This window comes from Vidua macroura, chromosome 5, assembly GCF_024509145.1.
Source record: "Vidua macroura isolate BioBank_ID:100142 chromosome 5, ASM2450914v1, whole genome shotgun sequence".
NCBI classification, from domain to species: domain Eukaryota; kingdom Metazoa; phylum Chordata; class Aves; order Passeriformes; family Viduidae; genus Vidua; species Vidua macroura.
In genome coordinates, this window is record NC_071575.1 from 45323113 (window position 1) to 45338487 (window position 15375).

The 15375-nt window shown below is 40.3% G+C and overlaps 1 protein-coding gene across 4 annotated transcripts in view; it reads right to left on the reverse strand.

Annotated features, from left to right (window-relative positions):
- PDZRN4 (PDZ domain containing ring finger 4) overlaps positions 1-15375 on the reverse strand; it is a 234952-nt gene that overhangs the window by 67126 nt on the left and 152451 nt on the right. Inside the window, exon 1 of one of the 4 annotated variants that reach the window (XM_053977715.1) lies at positions 6361-6391. The exons of the other annotated variants lie outside the window; for them this stretch is intronic. Coding sequence (XP_053833690.1) covers positions 6361-6375 — 15 coding nt within the window. The 5' untranslated portion in view covers positions 6376-6391. Of the gene's footprint in view, positions 1-6360; positions 6392-15375 lie in introns of those variants that run through there. 4 annotated transcript variants of the gene reach the window in all.

Sequence of the window (15375 nt, forward strand, 5' to 3'; positions counted from 1 at the left end):
TCCCAGATTAACGTAAAATTAAACAGAAACTTGCCCATTCTCCTTTATTTCTTGTCTGCAGTTGCTTCAGAGCAGTAAAACAGAAACATGGCAGCATAAACAGAGGCTAGATGTGCCCATGCAGACACAAAGCAGACGAAAAATTCAACATGAGTACAGATCTCAGTGCTCATTATTAAGGCAATAGCAGGGTTTAGGTCAAATGAATAAGCATAAGAAAGGCATGGAGGCAAAGAAGGTTCCCTCAGGCCACTGTGTCCCTCCTGCCTGAAGGACTGGCAGGTTTATTCCACTACAGACTTATACTACTATAAAACCACAAGATAGCATCCACCTCACCTGCCTTTTAGGTATCTGAAGCTATATGTATAAGTGGCTGCAGGCTTCCTTTGAAGTCCGTGGGGAAGAGAGCAGCTTCAAGCCAATGCTATTTGAGCTCTGCTAAGGAAGAGCTTAGCTGCTCTCTCATGCTGCTTGTTTCTTACCCTGTTTTTCACAAGACTGGACACATTGTTGAAATAAGGAAGATGAATCTTATTCAAGCATCACTCATTTCTTGACAGCTTGGCTGTTGACCTCAGTTACTATGACTTACTATTTCATCTAGTGAGCAAATGGGCATCAGCCTCTATGGAGAGGAAAGTATACAGTTAAAAAATCCAGCAAGTGTATAATTCAATAAAAATAGCTTAACTAACAATCCATCAGAAGTTTTCATTCATGTAGTCTTACTTCCATGTCCATTTTGCTAACTAAATGCAGATGCTTGCTAATTAAGACCACCTTTCAGTGTTTTAAAGGCTTAATATAAATACTGTCACTGTTCACACAGGACCACTTCCAGTCTCACTTCAGACAGATATTGAACTCAGGATCTGGTTCTATGCCTCATTCACAAGGGTTTTTGCTTTTTCTTTTCTTTCCCCTTTTCTTTTTTGAGAATGAGTGTGAGCTATTTTTCAAAGTGAGACAACAAAACCAGTATTATTTCAGGATGCTTCAAAACGGAAACTAATTTACTCTTCATAAAAAAGGAAACAAAGCTCTAGAAGAAGGTTCAGCACTACAATATCCCCTGAGGCTAGCCAATTACTTTTGGTTGATTTGGAAGATTCAAATCCTGCTTTGTTTACAACTCATTCTATATTATTTAACACATTATTGCTGTTGACATCACATTAATTAAATAAGCACAGAGACAGATTGTTCCAGCTCTTGAAAACAGAATGAATAAAAGACCCCACAAGAACAGATTTCTCTTCCTCACACATTGCAAACACCAGATCAGAGCTAGAAGTATTTCCTGTCACAAATTAAATTGGTATCTACCAATCTTTCAGCGTCTGAGCAATTTCTGTTTTGATTACACACAGCACATGATAAATTAAAAACTGACGGAAGTTTCACAAAGGCATTCCTGGAGCTAGTAACCGCTTCCTGTGTATCTCTCTCAGTTCACATGCACCACAAGGGGAATTAAGTGGACTCAGAGGTCACAGGAAACTTGTGTATGAGGAGGGAGTTCACTCTCAGCAGCCCCTGACCAGCACTGATTCCACACTGGAGTCATGTCCTCTTTCCTATGCCCTGAGGAGTTGATTTAGAGCAGTAAAGGAGAAATGTATCTGGGAGAAAAATCACAGAAAGCAGTTTCTAGATAGTGAAAACCATCCCATTTAAATGTTTACGCGTTGATACTCTGGCAGGGCGCACTAGGACAGCTAATCTAGGTACACTTACCATTCAATGGCTACTCACTCATCAAATAGTTCTTGATACCACCAATGGAAAAGGGAGTATTTCCTTTGGTTCCTGCGGACTGAAGGCTGCTGCTGAGATCCTGTTTGGCATCAACAGCAAAGCAAGTACCTTGTTGGGCAACACTGTTCTTAATCCCTCCCACTCAGCACAATCCACCTAGAGCAGGACTGCTGATGTTTTGTCTCGTGTTGAAAAATTACAATTTCTCTCCTCATAATGAAGACTTTCTCTTCCACTCACTGATTTCAAGAACCAGAATAACTGCAAATGTTTATGTTGCACACCTTTGTCATACTTCATTTTATGCACTTTTTTGTCCTAACTCCATCTCCTTCTCCCAAGCTAACACACCAAGGAACTCCCTCCATGACCTCTGTATCTCCACATTTGATCATAATGGATGCACTACAGAGAGTTGATTTGTTTCATATAAATGGACTGTGGGAGCACCTTGGAACGACCACACATATTTCAGGTATGCTATTAATATCAAATAAACTATTTTAACACATCCTTAATCTTTCTTTAATAATCCATTCTAAGTAAATTATCTTGAAGCAATGCTGGACTATGATTGATGGGTCTTTCTATAAAATCTCGCTCTTGGCTCAGCACAAAAGAAATACCCTACCAATTACAGAAAGCTCACCCTGGACAGTCAAACCAGCTTCCTGAAGAAATAACAGGATGGAAAAAGAGACTGATATTTCTGAAAATAGTTCAGTGAGTTTTGCATTCTCTATGAAACAAGATAGCTGCCTTCCTCTGCTTGCTCACAGCAGTAACAGCTCGCCCTGTATATGCATCACCAGAGTTATCGCCAAGTGCAGCACCCCTGTACATGAAGTACCAGCACTTCCATGCAAACATTCCTTATCAGAATTGTATTTGCACATCTATACAAGGTGACTGCTTTAAAGGCATGGACATTTACTGGAAGAGCCCGTGCCCTATGCTACTTGAATTATTGATCAATTACAAACAGATTACTAACAACTCTGAATCGTTAAAACCTTATAATAAATCATGTAGATAAATAAAACATGCCTAGGGTGAATAATCTTCTTTCTCTCTTCCTCCTTCTGAATTCACTACCAGAAGCATGGCACTAACCTACTTATAGTAAAGCTACCCTCTAAAAGACCAAAGTCAATATTTAAAAAGCTGGTGGTCTTCTGAAGTAAAAAGGGCACTTCCTCAGGCTTTATTATCTCAGCTGACAAAATAGACACTATTTTGTTGACACTATTAAGTTTACCCTACAATACCTATGCCTCTGAAAAAATTAATCACAAATAATTGGCAAATATGGTAACAAATTGCTTTTTTGTTCCTTTTAAAATATTTTCTTCCAGCAATTTCGACAACCACAGAATCCTTGAAAAATGCAGTTAAATTATCTAGCAATACAAATTACATTGCCCTAATTCAGCAAAGGCAACTGAATATTAAAAAGAAATAAATTAGGTCAGGTAAGGTATGTCACAGTACCTGAGAAATTAGCTTTGCTAACCTATATTTCAGCATTAGTATACTGCTTTCTAATTTCACAAGGAATTTCCATACTTCATTGTAGCTTAATTAGTAAACAGACCCCTTTTTCCTTCTTCAGAAGAAAAACACTTAGATTCTGGTTCAAAGGCTTCCAGTGTCTAAAAAAAATAGAAATTGTGAAGTTTAAAAAATACTCAAGATCCTAAATAGTTTGCTGGATCTAGGCCCTATTGCTCATGCCATAGGGCACTACTACTTCATGTATCAGGTTTCTCTGCCTGCTTCTTTACTTTGCTCTACTAAAGGGTAAGCTGAATTTTACTCATCGAATAAGCCACCAAATTTGGGGTAGACCTGGGTGGTCCCTAAAGTTTTACCAGAGCCATTGTCCATAAAAAAAGAAATGTGTAGAACATAAAAGAAAAAGGCTAATACTCCAATGAAGTAGCTGGTTTTCTAATTTCCAATTATAAAAATAAGTGTCTAAACTTGCTGATTGGGAGTGAGTTGGCGAATACTCAAAAAAAAATATTTGACATGAATTCACAAGGACCGGTCATTCTTATTTCCTCCCAAGCCACATCAGGTTGTGCTCTGTGAAGCCAGCTTTAATCAAATCCAGCAGAAGTCAAAAAACTCTTATTTCATTAAATCATGATGTTGGTTGCTTAGAAACTCAACAAAGTATTACCAATTGTATTTTACTGTTTATTTTATTTTCTCCAGAGCATAACCCAGGCTCAGCAAGCTTCACAGTCTTTCAAGTCACATAGCAGTCTCTTCAATGGAAGATACTTTTTTCTTTATTCTACATACCCCCGAGTCTACAAATAAATGTCAGTGTGGATCCCACTACAGAGATGGAGTCCTTATCACTACCCACATTTCTACATGTGCTTCTACAGTTACAGAAGAACAGTAGTAGGACAACAGTATTTACATACCCCTGGCACAGAAACTGCCCTAATTTCACAGTCTTCCTAGACACTTCAGGGCTGTGCCCTTACAGAACTAACAGAATTCATCCCAAACTTTAAAGCATTTTAAAACTCAGAATAAATATGTATGCTGTAATCCAAGCAAATATTATGCAAGTGTGACTTCCACTACTTATTCTGCAACTGCTCATGCAAGAGGCAGACTCAGAGCTGGAACTGTCAATATTGTGACTGTCAGTGCCAAGAAAAAAACCACACCAATGCTGCTGGGAATATCAAAATAAAAGAAGACTTCAAGATTTCACCAGGACAAGTAAAGCCACAACAGAAGCCTTCCCCAGCAATGCAGCAGACATCCTCTCTGGCAGATAGAAGTCCTTCTTGCCTGATCTTTGAAGGGTTTTGACAAAACACTGAGCAAGAATAATTTATTTTCTTTTACCCTAGTCATGGTCATCACTTCTCTATCCAAGTTCATCTGTATGGGATGGTTAAATAGATGCTGCTTAAGCTAAGTGGGCCTTTTGGCACTTAAAAGGGGAGGATTTGTAGAGTGGAGCATCCTGCAGGCAGGAGCAGACCAGTCTGCTAAGAACAGGATGGTCTGACAACAAGGCATGTGGCTGAGCAGGCCAGCAGCGGCTTGCTAATGAGGTCCCTTTCAAAATAGGTTAAAGGAGCATTATGCTTTCCTCTTGATACTATAGATAGTAAGACAATAGCAGGTTGCTACAAACACTTTGTAGCAATCACTATTCACTACTTGCAAAACATTATTCTCAGGGAATGCAAAAAACCCAAAAGTGCTTGCACTGCCACTCAGACACTACTGCCCAAAAGTATTTGCTTTCTCGTACACTTACAGGGAGGGACATGTTCATAAGGAAGCACACATTAGTATTATTAATGTATGTTAATTAGTATTATTAATGTATGTTAACATGCTAACAGCTACACAATGTGGCAGATTTAGCAGGAAACTGAAGTACTCTTAATATGAATGCATAACCAAGTCTGTGCCTAGAAGAGTTTGTATATCAGTATATAAGCAAAATAAACAAACAAAACCAAGCAAAAAATAAACTAAAAAGAGGAACACAGACTGACAGCGAGTCTGTGGAATTTGTTGTATCAGCATACTATTTATGTCATCATCTCTTTCTGTAACTTACTACCAATGTTAAATCACATCTCTTTTTTAAGACTATAATTAGTACCCATTTAATGATTTAGGGAATTATGTGCAACTTCAAGGATGCAACAGAAGGTGAAAAACCTTCTAAACACTGGAGGAAACTGGTCCTTATTTTCAAACAAATTTTTCTGACTGTTCAGCTAATGGAAAACAAACAAAATCTCAAATACTGAACATCTTTGAAGATGTCAGCACTTTGATTTTAATTACATGAAACTCTGTAAAACTGAGTCAAACACACATCAGTAATCCCCAAATGGATTCCTTTTGTTATATTTTAGTAAACCCCATGTGGATTCCTTCATTTACTTGGGAAAAGAAGGAAATACTTTCTTGCAATATATTGCTTTTTCAGAAGAAAAACTATTTTAAATTTAGGATTGCTAGTTTGTCTCAAAATAGCATAAATTATCCTGTAAAGACTATTTACACAAAAGGAATATGAAGTTCTGTCACTTAAAATTAGTGGCTTCTGCTAAGATTTATAAAAGCTATGCAAGACATCAGGGAGTCCTCCAAAAGCTGTTTTAACCAAACTAAGCTGAAATAATTCGTAACTTCAGTGCTTTATTCTACATCCAGAGCCAGAAAATCAGTCCAATCTCTCAAGACAGGCTCCAGCACTGTGAGAAGACTAAGGGTTGCTTTACTGATGCCATCAACAGTACAGAGAGGACAGAGACAGGCTGTCATCACTGGGTACAAGTCAAACCAAGTGAAATTCCAGTCAGTCATCAGGTAAAAAGCTTTGCCACAAGGATGATGGAACACTGGGACAGGTTCTACAGGGAGGCTGTGCAAATTCAATCCTTGGAGAAAGCCCTGAGTGACCTGCACAAAACTGGCTCTGCTGTGGGAAGGAGCTGTAGCTGGTGGCCTCTAGCCATCCCCTCCAACCTAAATAGTCCTAAGTGCATTTGTTCACAGTATGTAACACAAGGGAAGAGAAATGAAGAGAAATAAACAACTTACCAGGCAGCTGGGCATTTTAAGGGAAAAAAAAGTGTCCTTACCTGAAAAACATAGGAGAAAGAAAAATGTTAACAATTCATCAAAATCATCAGGGTAATGAATTGTAGTAACTCTTTGTACATAAACAACATATACAATTATGCATTCACAACATTGCAAACATTTCCCTCAATATGTTCAAACTCTGTAAAAGAAGACACAGCTATGCTGAAATGCATACCAAGGTCTCCCCACAACTCCACCTTCTGCAGCTTATGCCCACAGCTCAAGGAAGGTAAGTTTGTCATCTGTAGGCTCTGTGACTTGAACGTTTTCATACTCACTTCCTCACTATTTCAATTTCATCAGACATGTGCCAACATTTCTTGTAGACAATTTTACCTTCAGTCCCTGCTGAGGATCTGTCCACTAATGACCATAATGAAACATGCTTTGTGTGAGAGCCTGTTCATTTATTTTCATTCCCGTGAGTGCCTTCAGAGACCAGTGCTGCAATCAAGGCTACTTACTATTTAATTCCCAGCCAAATTTATGGTCAAATTGAAAAATGGATGCAGGCTGCCTGATGCAGGATGCTTTTGTCTGAAGTGTCCTCATGGAATCATTATACTTGCATTAATCTTTAATCTGCAATTAAACAATCAGTTCTATGTAAAAGATAGCTGCAAACAGATCTCCTGAATGTGTACTGGGCAATATATCTTAATGAATGTATACGTGCTGTCGAGGGTCTGCAATTAGGACAGCATCCATCACTGGGCCCCAGGTCAGCAAAAGGTTAGGGGAGAACCAAACCTCCCCAAGGTCCTGAGCATCCAACCATGTTACCTGTCCTGCTCTAGGGCTGTGCCTGCAGCAGTAGAGAACATCGAGAGCAAAGCCAGTTGGGGGTGGGAAAGGAGATACAATGGATTAAGGCATGGCCTCACTGATAAATCTGTCTTGGCAGAAGATGCAACCTGCTTTGAATCTGTTTCTTTCCAATTAAGAGACCTGCTTCCAGCTTGGGCAGATGCTTAATTGGAGACTGAGGCTGCCAGGCAGGCACCAGAGCCATGATCATTAACAGGTAGTTTGAAGCCATTAAGGTGCTCCTGCTTGTCAATTCCCCTCTCATATACTACTGACATAAATAAATGCATCTTCTTCCCCATGGCAGCAAGCTCACCTTGTAGGGGGATTTGCACACATGTGTCCTGCGAACACGCCTTTGGTTTCTGGGACTGTGAAGTTATTGCATTAGCATCCAAGGCATGTGATTCAGCAGGGAATAAAAGGGGCCTTCCTGCCCGATGTCAGTGTAATATTAGAATGGTACCAAATGGCTTCAACAATAGGTAAGCAGAAGGGCATCTGTTTCAGATTTGACTAAAATTGTATAATTAGATCTTGGTAAGAGATCCGTCTGCTCATGTGTGGTTTTATCAAATGCTCTTGCCTAACCCATACAAGGAACCAGTTTTCAGGCCTCAGTGGACAGCGTTTCTGATGCAAACATGGGCACAACCCTAAGAAACTCTACACCTGTGCAGAACATTCTGTATGAATAGATAACTGCACCAATACAGCAGATTTTAACTATAAGCATGGGGAAACAAAACTACAGTGATACTCATGAATGCTATCTTATTACAGGGCATTTGTCCCTTCCCCGTTTTAGACTTAATAATTCTCTCACTGGTTAAAAAAAAAAAATCCACTGGATTAATGTCAAGCAGTGAGATTCATTTTGTTTTATCTTACAAGGGTATCCTGACAAAAAAATAACAACTGCCTCATTTAATGATGTAAAGAATTCACTACCATGTACCCATTTGCAGCTTACAAATTAGCCAATCTTGACAAATATACACTAATTAAGGGCAAGAAAGTAAAAGGCACTTATTGATTGCAAGGTCTGAAGCACCAGAAAACTGATTAAATATAAGCTGTTAAGGAGTTAATAAATGAATTAACTCTGCTATGCCATGCTCCATGTACACACAAGGTTATGGTAGCTAAATGGCAATTCAATGCTATAGTCTTCAATTATTTCCAGTGGGCTAATAAGACAAACAATTAGACCATTGTATTCACTTCAAACCACAGCACTAACACACCCAATTGTGCAAAGGAATAAATGATACCCATCAGGTGGGGACAAAACTACCATATAAAATATTTTGCAAATAGAAGACCCATTTGTTTAAAGAGAAGTCTAAGTCAGCTGCTACATAAAAATAATAGAATTTTACAGCTGCAGAGTGATCACAGGAACGTCATAGCTAAGGTCCACCATGAGGGAGAAAATTCCTACTTAAATATATAACCTTTTTAATGGATTCTATCCCCAAGAGAATGCAAACCATGACAGACTATGACAACTGCAAAATTATTAACCAAGACTCTTCTTTTCTGACAATTTGACTCTTTGACAACATGCTGCTTATGGTTCGGTGAGCAGGGTGATCAACCTGGCACAGAAAACCTAGGGCCAGGCGCCCTAGAGAAGTTACACATGGGAAACATAGGAAGTTGTCTTTTGGGAGGTCATGCAGATACTAACGTGTTTAGTCCCTGTCCCAGATGGTGTGTGGATGCTGCTGGGCAAACAGGGAAAAGGGCAGCATAGCACCCTGCACCCACACACCAAGGGCAGGGCAGGGCAGGGCAGGGCAGTGGTCCCTGCCTGAGGTGCTCGCTGCCCCAGCTAGATGTAGCTGGATGAGAAATCACATGGTGTCCTATGAGCTATGGGATGGGGCTGCCTGGGTCTTGATCACCATATCAGAATTGATACTCAGGTTAAGAATAATCACATAAATGAAGCCATATACTTACTGCTTTACATCTCTGTCATGGTTTGACACTGGCACAACGCCAGTGCCCCCATGAAAATGCTGTGAGATGTTATCAGGAACAGAGCAGAGCAGGCCCAAGCTTAATAACAAAGTAGTTAGTTTATTAAACTACTACTACTACAGAAAACACATAAACTAAATCCAGGATGAAGACCTTTTAAAACACCTCTCCTCCTCCCAATTCCTAAAACACCCACTATGAAACATCACCCGGGATTCCTGATCAAATTACCACCCTTCAGATAATCAATACTCAGTCTATCAAGGGAGAGAGAAGTCTCTCTTGCACCACAGACCCCCCAGGAAACACAGTTGCCACCTCCTGTGTTTCCCTGTCACACATGGCAACCGCCCGGAGAAAATCTGCCAGTGTGACACTCTCCATTCCATGCCACAGTGCTCTCACCACCGTGCATGGACAGACTGCTCATAGGGCTCCTTTAAGGATGCTTTGCCACGGACCCAAAGATACAACAGTTCAGCTTCTCATCTTGGAACTACAGTCCCCCCCCATTTTCCCCTGGGGCCAAGGGTCCAAGAACAGAGATCATCTTCTTCCCGAAGACAGAGGGCATCACCATTCCCTCTTCAGCTTTCCTCTGTTCTTGCCATTCCTGTGCTGTTAGAAGCTGAAGCAGGTCTCCTTGGGTCACCACTGCATCCCCCTAAAATGCAGTCTCTATTGCAGGACATTTTGGTTCAGTCTATGGCTAACAAGAAAAGTCCAGCCAAAAAGCTACTTCATCATCTCCTCCCACCTAAATATTTTTTCTTCTAACATCTCAGGTCCTGGACTGTCTCTCTTCCACTACAAATCAAGGAGGAGTAATATTTTACAAAGCCCTCGTTTCCTGGAAAGGGTTAAAAGTTCAGACTCCCTGGACAGCTGATATCTCGGCCCAGCATCCTGTCTCCCACGCCATCATCCCCCCCTTCTCCTTCTCCTCTGCCAGCAAATTTCCAGGTGCCACCAGGCTCTCTGTCACTTTCCCTCTGTGGGGGGGGGGAACAAAGGCATCTCCGCTTCTCTCCACCCTTCCGTCCAGGAGCTGGCTGGGTTCCAGACCTTCAGCCCCTCGGCCTACCTGGACCAGGCCACGTGGCTTCCCCTCCCCCACCCAGCCCATGGCTGGGCAGGGGAGAGTCTGTACGACCGGAACCAAAGAGACAGTTTTCCTGGGAGTCCTTGCTTTTAACCCCCTGTGTTCTCAGAGGCGTGTCCATACTTTCAGTGGTCACTCCAGGTGCCAATATCCAAACCTGACCACTGATTGGTTTGACCCAACTTCCTGGAAAAAAAATTCACTTCCATGTCAAACCACGACAATCTCTTTCTACCTCCAAGTGATGTTATACTGCACTTACCACACTTCCATGCTGCTTTATAGAATACCAAAAGAAGATTTGGCTTTCACTAAATTTTTTAAAAATTGCCCATTTTTTCCTTCACTCCTAGAATATATACAATTGCATAAAGGGATCAGAAAATGGAGGGATGTTTTGCAACTTCCCTAGGAAGTAAAAACAATTGCGCCTTCTCTTCTTTTTCTCTTTCCTTCCACATACACACACAACCACAGCATATGCTTATGATGTAAAGTCATGGAATAGGCCTCAGGAGATCACTTAAATCCACCCCTGTCTCATGGATTTACCTGAGAGGGGTTTATTTTGCCTACCAGCAACTCCCTGCCATCCTTCTTAATCTTGTAAGGGTCTTCTTGGATTGTGGTGGTGCATTCCCTACCCTCATCCTTGGATCAAAATCAGACCTCATCTCAGAAGATCCTGATAAGCCTTGACCAAACCATCTGAGTGGTGAAGCATCCCTTGACTGTACCAGCTATGGGACATTCCATGATCATATCAAGAGCTCTTGCATGGTAGAGGTGGGAACAATCAGAAACACCAGCTGCCCAATCAAGGTGAGAAACAAAGCAATTACCCTTGTAGCCTTGGTAAACCATTTACTTGAACCCTAGACAAAGTAGAGTAGCACCACTGTGAATTGTAGCCCAAGTGGAATGGTACCATCTTACTGCACTTTGGAAAAAAAGACCAGTAGTTACCAACTTGGGTTATGGCCAGAATGGAAACTTACTGATGACCAGATCAAATCACCTTGCAGCCCTATAAACAGTGGTCGTAAGTGAGGCCCTTTAAGCTTTCCTGGACTGCAGCAGGCTGGGCCAGCAGCTCCCTCTGAGTGGGACACCTCTCAGAGCTCATGAACCCCCCCAGCTTTTGATACTCAAACTGTCACTGATGATGAGGTCTAGGCTAATACTGCTCCTAACACACAATTCCATGCTCCTTGAGTTGCAACCCTTGCCTGTTGGGAAAAGCAAAGGAATTTGATGTGAGTATTCCACTGCACTTCACACATTTTACCTGTGTGCATATGAATTGATTATGACATGGATGTTACTATCTCAAATCTATAGTTAAGGTACTATTATAATTGGTAGTTAGCCCTACTGACCTGCTTTGTAAAGGGTAAACCATTCAGTGATTAAGTGCTGCTAAACCCTTATGCACCCTTATCTCTGCATCCATATCCTTTGCACCCTTACCCCCTTTTGCATTTCGAGCTTCCATGTAATTCATTGCAAATTGTTTCTAATTTGATCTTCTTTTATATGCTTTAACCTGTATAGTAAGTTGTAGAGTGAACCTTGCAATCAAACTCTGTAAAGCTGCATTTTCAAAAATATATGTTAAACCCTATAATTCTCAGTTATGTGCACATTTATTCTTTCTCCTTCTTCTGTTTTTCCCTTCACATAAATTATAAAGCTTTATACTGAGCCATGCTGAATAACCTTAGCAATAATGGGCTTGCTCCAAGAGTACTTCACTATTTTGACAATGCCAAAATAGAGCAAAGCATGTGTTGATTTGGATCTGTCAGTCACACAGCAGCCTCCTTTGAGGTCTATCAATAAGCACAAAGTGACGGGTGGTCATCTGAACAACACACTGTGCTACCGTATTCAGCTCAGCAGTCTACACAATTTTAACCAGGGAGTTGCAAGGATAAGGAGAGGAGATTTTTTTCCAATCAGGTTAAAATGTTTCAAGTGGCCCATTTTCACTTTCTGTATACTTCTGAAAGATGACTATGAGTCAGTGAGAGAGATTAAGCTCTGCTGGAGGTGCACTGTATTAATAATATATTAATAACCAAGAATGCCTCAATTTTGGTTTTACACTGGCAGTAGACTAAATTACAAAAGGACACAGAGGTGAGAATGAAAACTGAAGGAAGTGACAAGGATTACTCTGCAGTAGCAGTAGACCTCGGAGAACTGTAAGAATGAGGTTCTGTTTGCAAAAATACTGTAAACCAGTTGTTGCTGAACAGATTTCCACAATGAAAAATTGCCTCCATGCGCTTAGCATTTTAACCTCTAGGAGAGTCCCAAAAAAGTCTGTGAATGAGTTACAGCAATGGAAGGAAAGAGGTGCTGCTAATGAACAAACTTCTTACTGGACTATGTCAAAGTGTTTCTTAAAGGATTGTGATAGTTCAGATTTTTCTGGCTGCTTTGATAATATTTCCTTACTGTGCTCCCATCTGTGACTGGAAGACTCACTGAACTGAAAATATATGCAAGATGGAATTTCAAAAATCTGAAGACATAACCTTACTACAAAACACTGGCTTGAAGCATATCCTTCCTCCTTAGAGAGGCTTCCAATTTCCTTTACCAGGTACTGAAATTCTACAGCAACTATCTCCACTAGGTATTTCTGCAGGCTAAGCAAATACCCAACAAATTTTGAAACTGACTTAATATGGATTCAGATATTATTTTACACATATTAACTGAATATCTAAACCATAAACTATGTGCTCAATGATCAGAAAAAATCCAACCCAAAACAACCAAAAAACCAAACCCCCTTGTTCTTCTGTACCTTTATTTTGCAACTGCAAGTGAAGAGGAGAAAATAATTAATTAACTTCTATAGGAGCAATAACAAAACATGATTATTCAATAGTAAAACTGGAATCAGAAAATTATTGTATTGATCCTGAAATGTGTGAAGGATTGGTCATTGTTGTAGGTTCCCACAGTCTGATGAGGTGCTTGCTAACGCAAATTTTGGCCATTTCATCACACTGTGCAAACATGTCTTACATGCTGCTGGGAACTGTCTGCAATCAACAGCTTTCCTAGGAATGATGAAACCCCCAAAATTCTTAGCTCTAAGGCTCTTAACGCTTCATAGCTCTCTTCAAATGTCGTTCTCTTGTCTCTCAACTTCCATTTGTAATTTTTCAGAAATATTCCAGAAACAAACTTCCCCAACAGAGTAAGAAATTAAGGACCTCTTACACTCTAATATTGCTCTACTAATATCGACCACCCTTCCACCTCCTGACACTTACCACATAATTTTTTGTAGTGACATCAGCTATTATCAGCTACTGGAAATACAGAACATAGAAACATATATGAACCACAGACACATAAAAAGTGCCATACGCATGAGTTCAGGAAACTTCATGTCCAAGGAAAATGACCACGGAAATAAACACTAGAAAGAGAAAATGACACTAAAGAAAGCAAAGGTTCTTTATAAATTCAGGGTGTTCTTGTCTTCTGTGTCTGAAGATCAAGACCATAGATTTTACATTCAGATATATGCTACAAGTCTTGCATGTTCTGTGGTTTTTTCCATTGCAAAAGTATGATCTATAGATGATCTATAGATCAGGCATCTGGTGGTAGCTAACTTCAGTGGAAGGTGAAGCCTGCATTTGTCTTTGGGTCATGGATTTTTATATTCTTTGCTTGTGGTATGTAAAAGAATGAAATATACTTTACCTGTATGATCTCTCTGACATTAGAAGTAATGTTTGTGGGATTTTTTTGGGGGGTTTTTTTTTTTGGTTTTTTTTTTTTTTTTTTTTTTTTTTTTCGGTTTTTTTTTTTTTTTTTTTTTGTTTTTGTTTTTTGTTTTTTTTTTCCCCCTGGGGAATGAAGCCTGAAGAACAAAACATAGCACAATGTGTATTCATTTCTATTTCACTGGAAAACACTGAGTGTGAGTGAAAGTGAAAACAAGACAAAAAACAAACACAAGAAAATCTCTGATTTAGGCTAACTTTTTATACTGTGTCTTCAAGAATGTCACAAAGATTGGTCTGTTGATGTGTAGATACTGCACCTACAGGCAATACCTATGCAGAGAAGCCATCAATTACCATGCCCCTCATTTGGCATCTGAAAGAAGTCACAGAATGTAAATAGGAAGGCATGATATATACCATGACGTCAGTTCTGTCTTGTATTTTTCCTTTACTTGTATACACACTTTAAAACTCAAATAAGCCTATTTTAGGAATCTTGCCATTAACTTCCCTAAAGAAAATAAAAGCGAGGGATGGGCAACTCACTATTCTTTAGGCTTTCTTTTCTTCTGCAAAATTTCAAATTTCCTAACAACCTTTCCCCCCATACAGTCTACTGCCACCCTTAGATGTCATTGAAACAATGTTAATATTTGTAGCTGGGTATGACACTCAGCCACCAGGAGCAAAGCTATTTGGCACTGTAATGCAAATGACTATATTCATCAAATGAGCTTTGTTAGTTATTCATTGTGTTCCTTATCATTCCTTTCCCAAACCCCAGTGCTTCTGCATTGTGCACAGAGGTGTGTCCACAGCAGCATCCCCGCTGTAAAACCCACCCTTATCAGGCAGAGCAGGGTGCCACCGGAGTGACCTGCCAAGTCACTGTGTCCCCTCTCCTTCCCTCACCCTTTTGTGCCCAGTGTTGCTCTTTGTCCTCATCTATGGGATCTTTTCCCCCCCTGCTCAGATCACTGTGCCAGACCCTCACCCACAGCTGAAAAAATGATTTGCAATGAAAGAGAATCTAGAGAGATGGGTAATTCCCTCCTTCTTTTACCCCAGCTCCTCATTTTCCTCTGAAATCAACTGCACCAACCAACTGTCTGCAGGGCTGGGCTTTTAGAAACAACTACAGCAACAGAATCGCCCCAGCCCCTGTGTGTATTGTGGCAACCCAGCAGGCTTGCACAGATGGAAAATGGTATTGACAGGTTTGGAAAGGGACAGACATGGACTCTCATGCAGGCAGACACTGGGGGCTTATTTTTCATTAAATCTTTCACTGCTTAACACAGTTCAGCATACCAT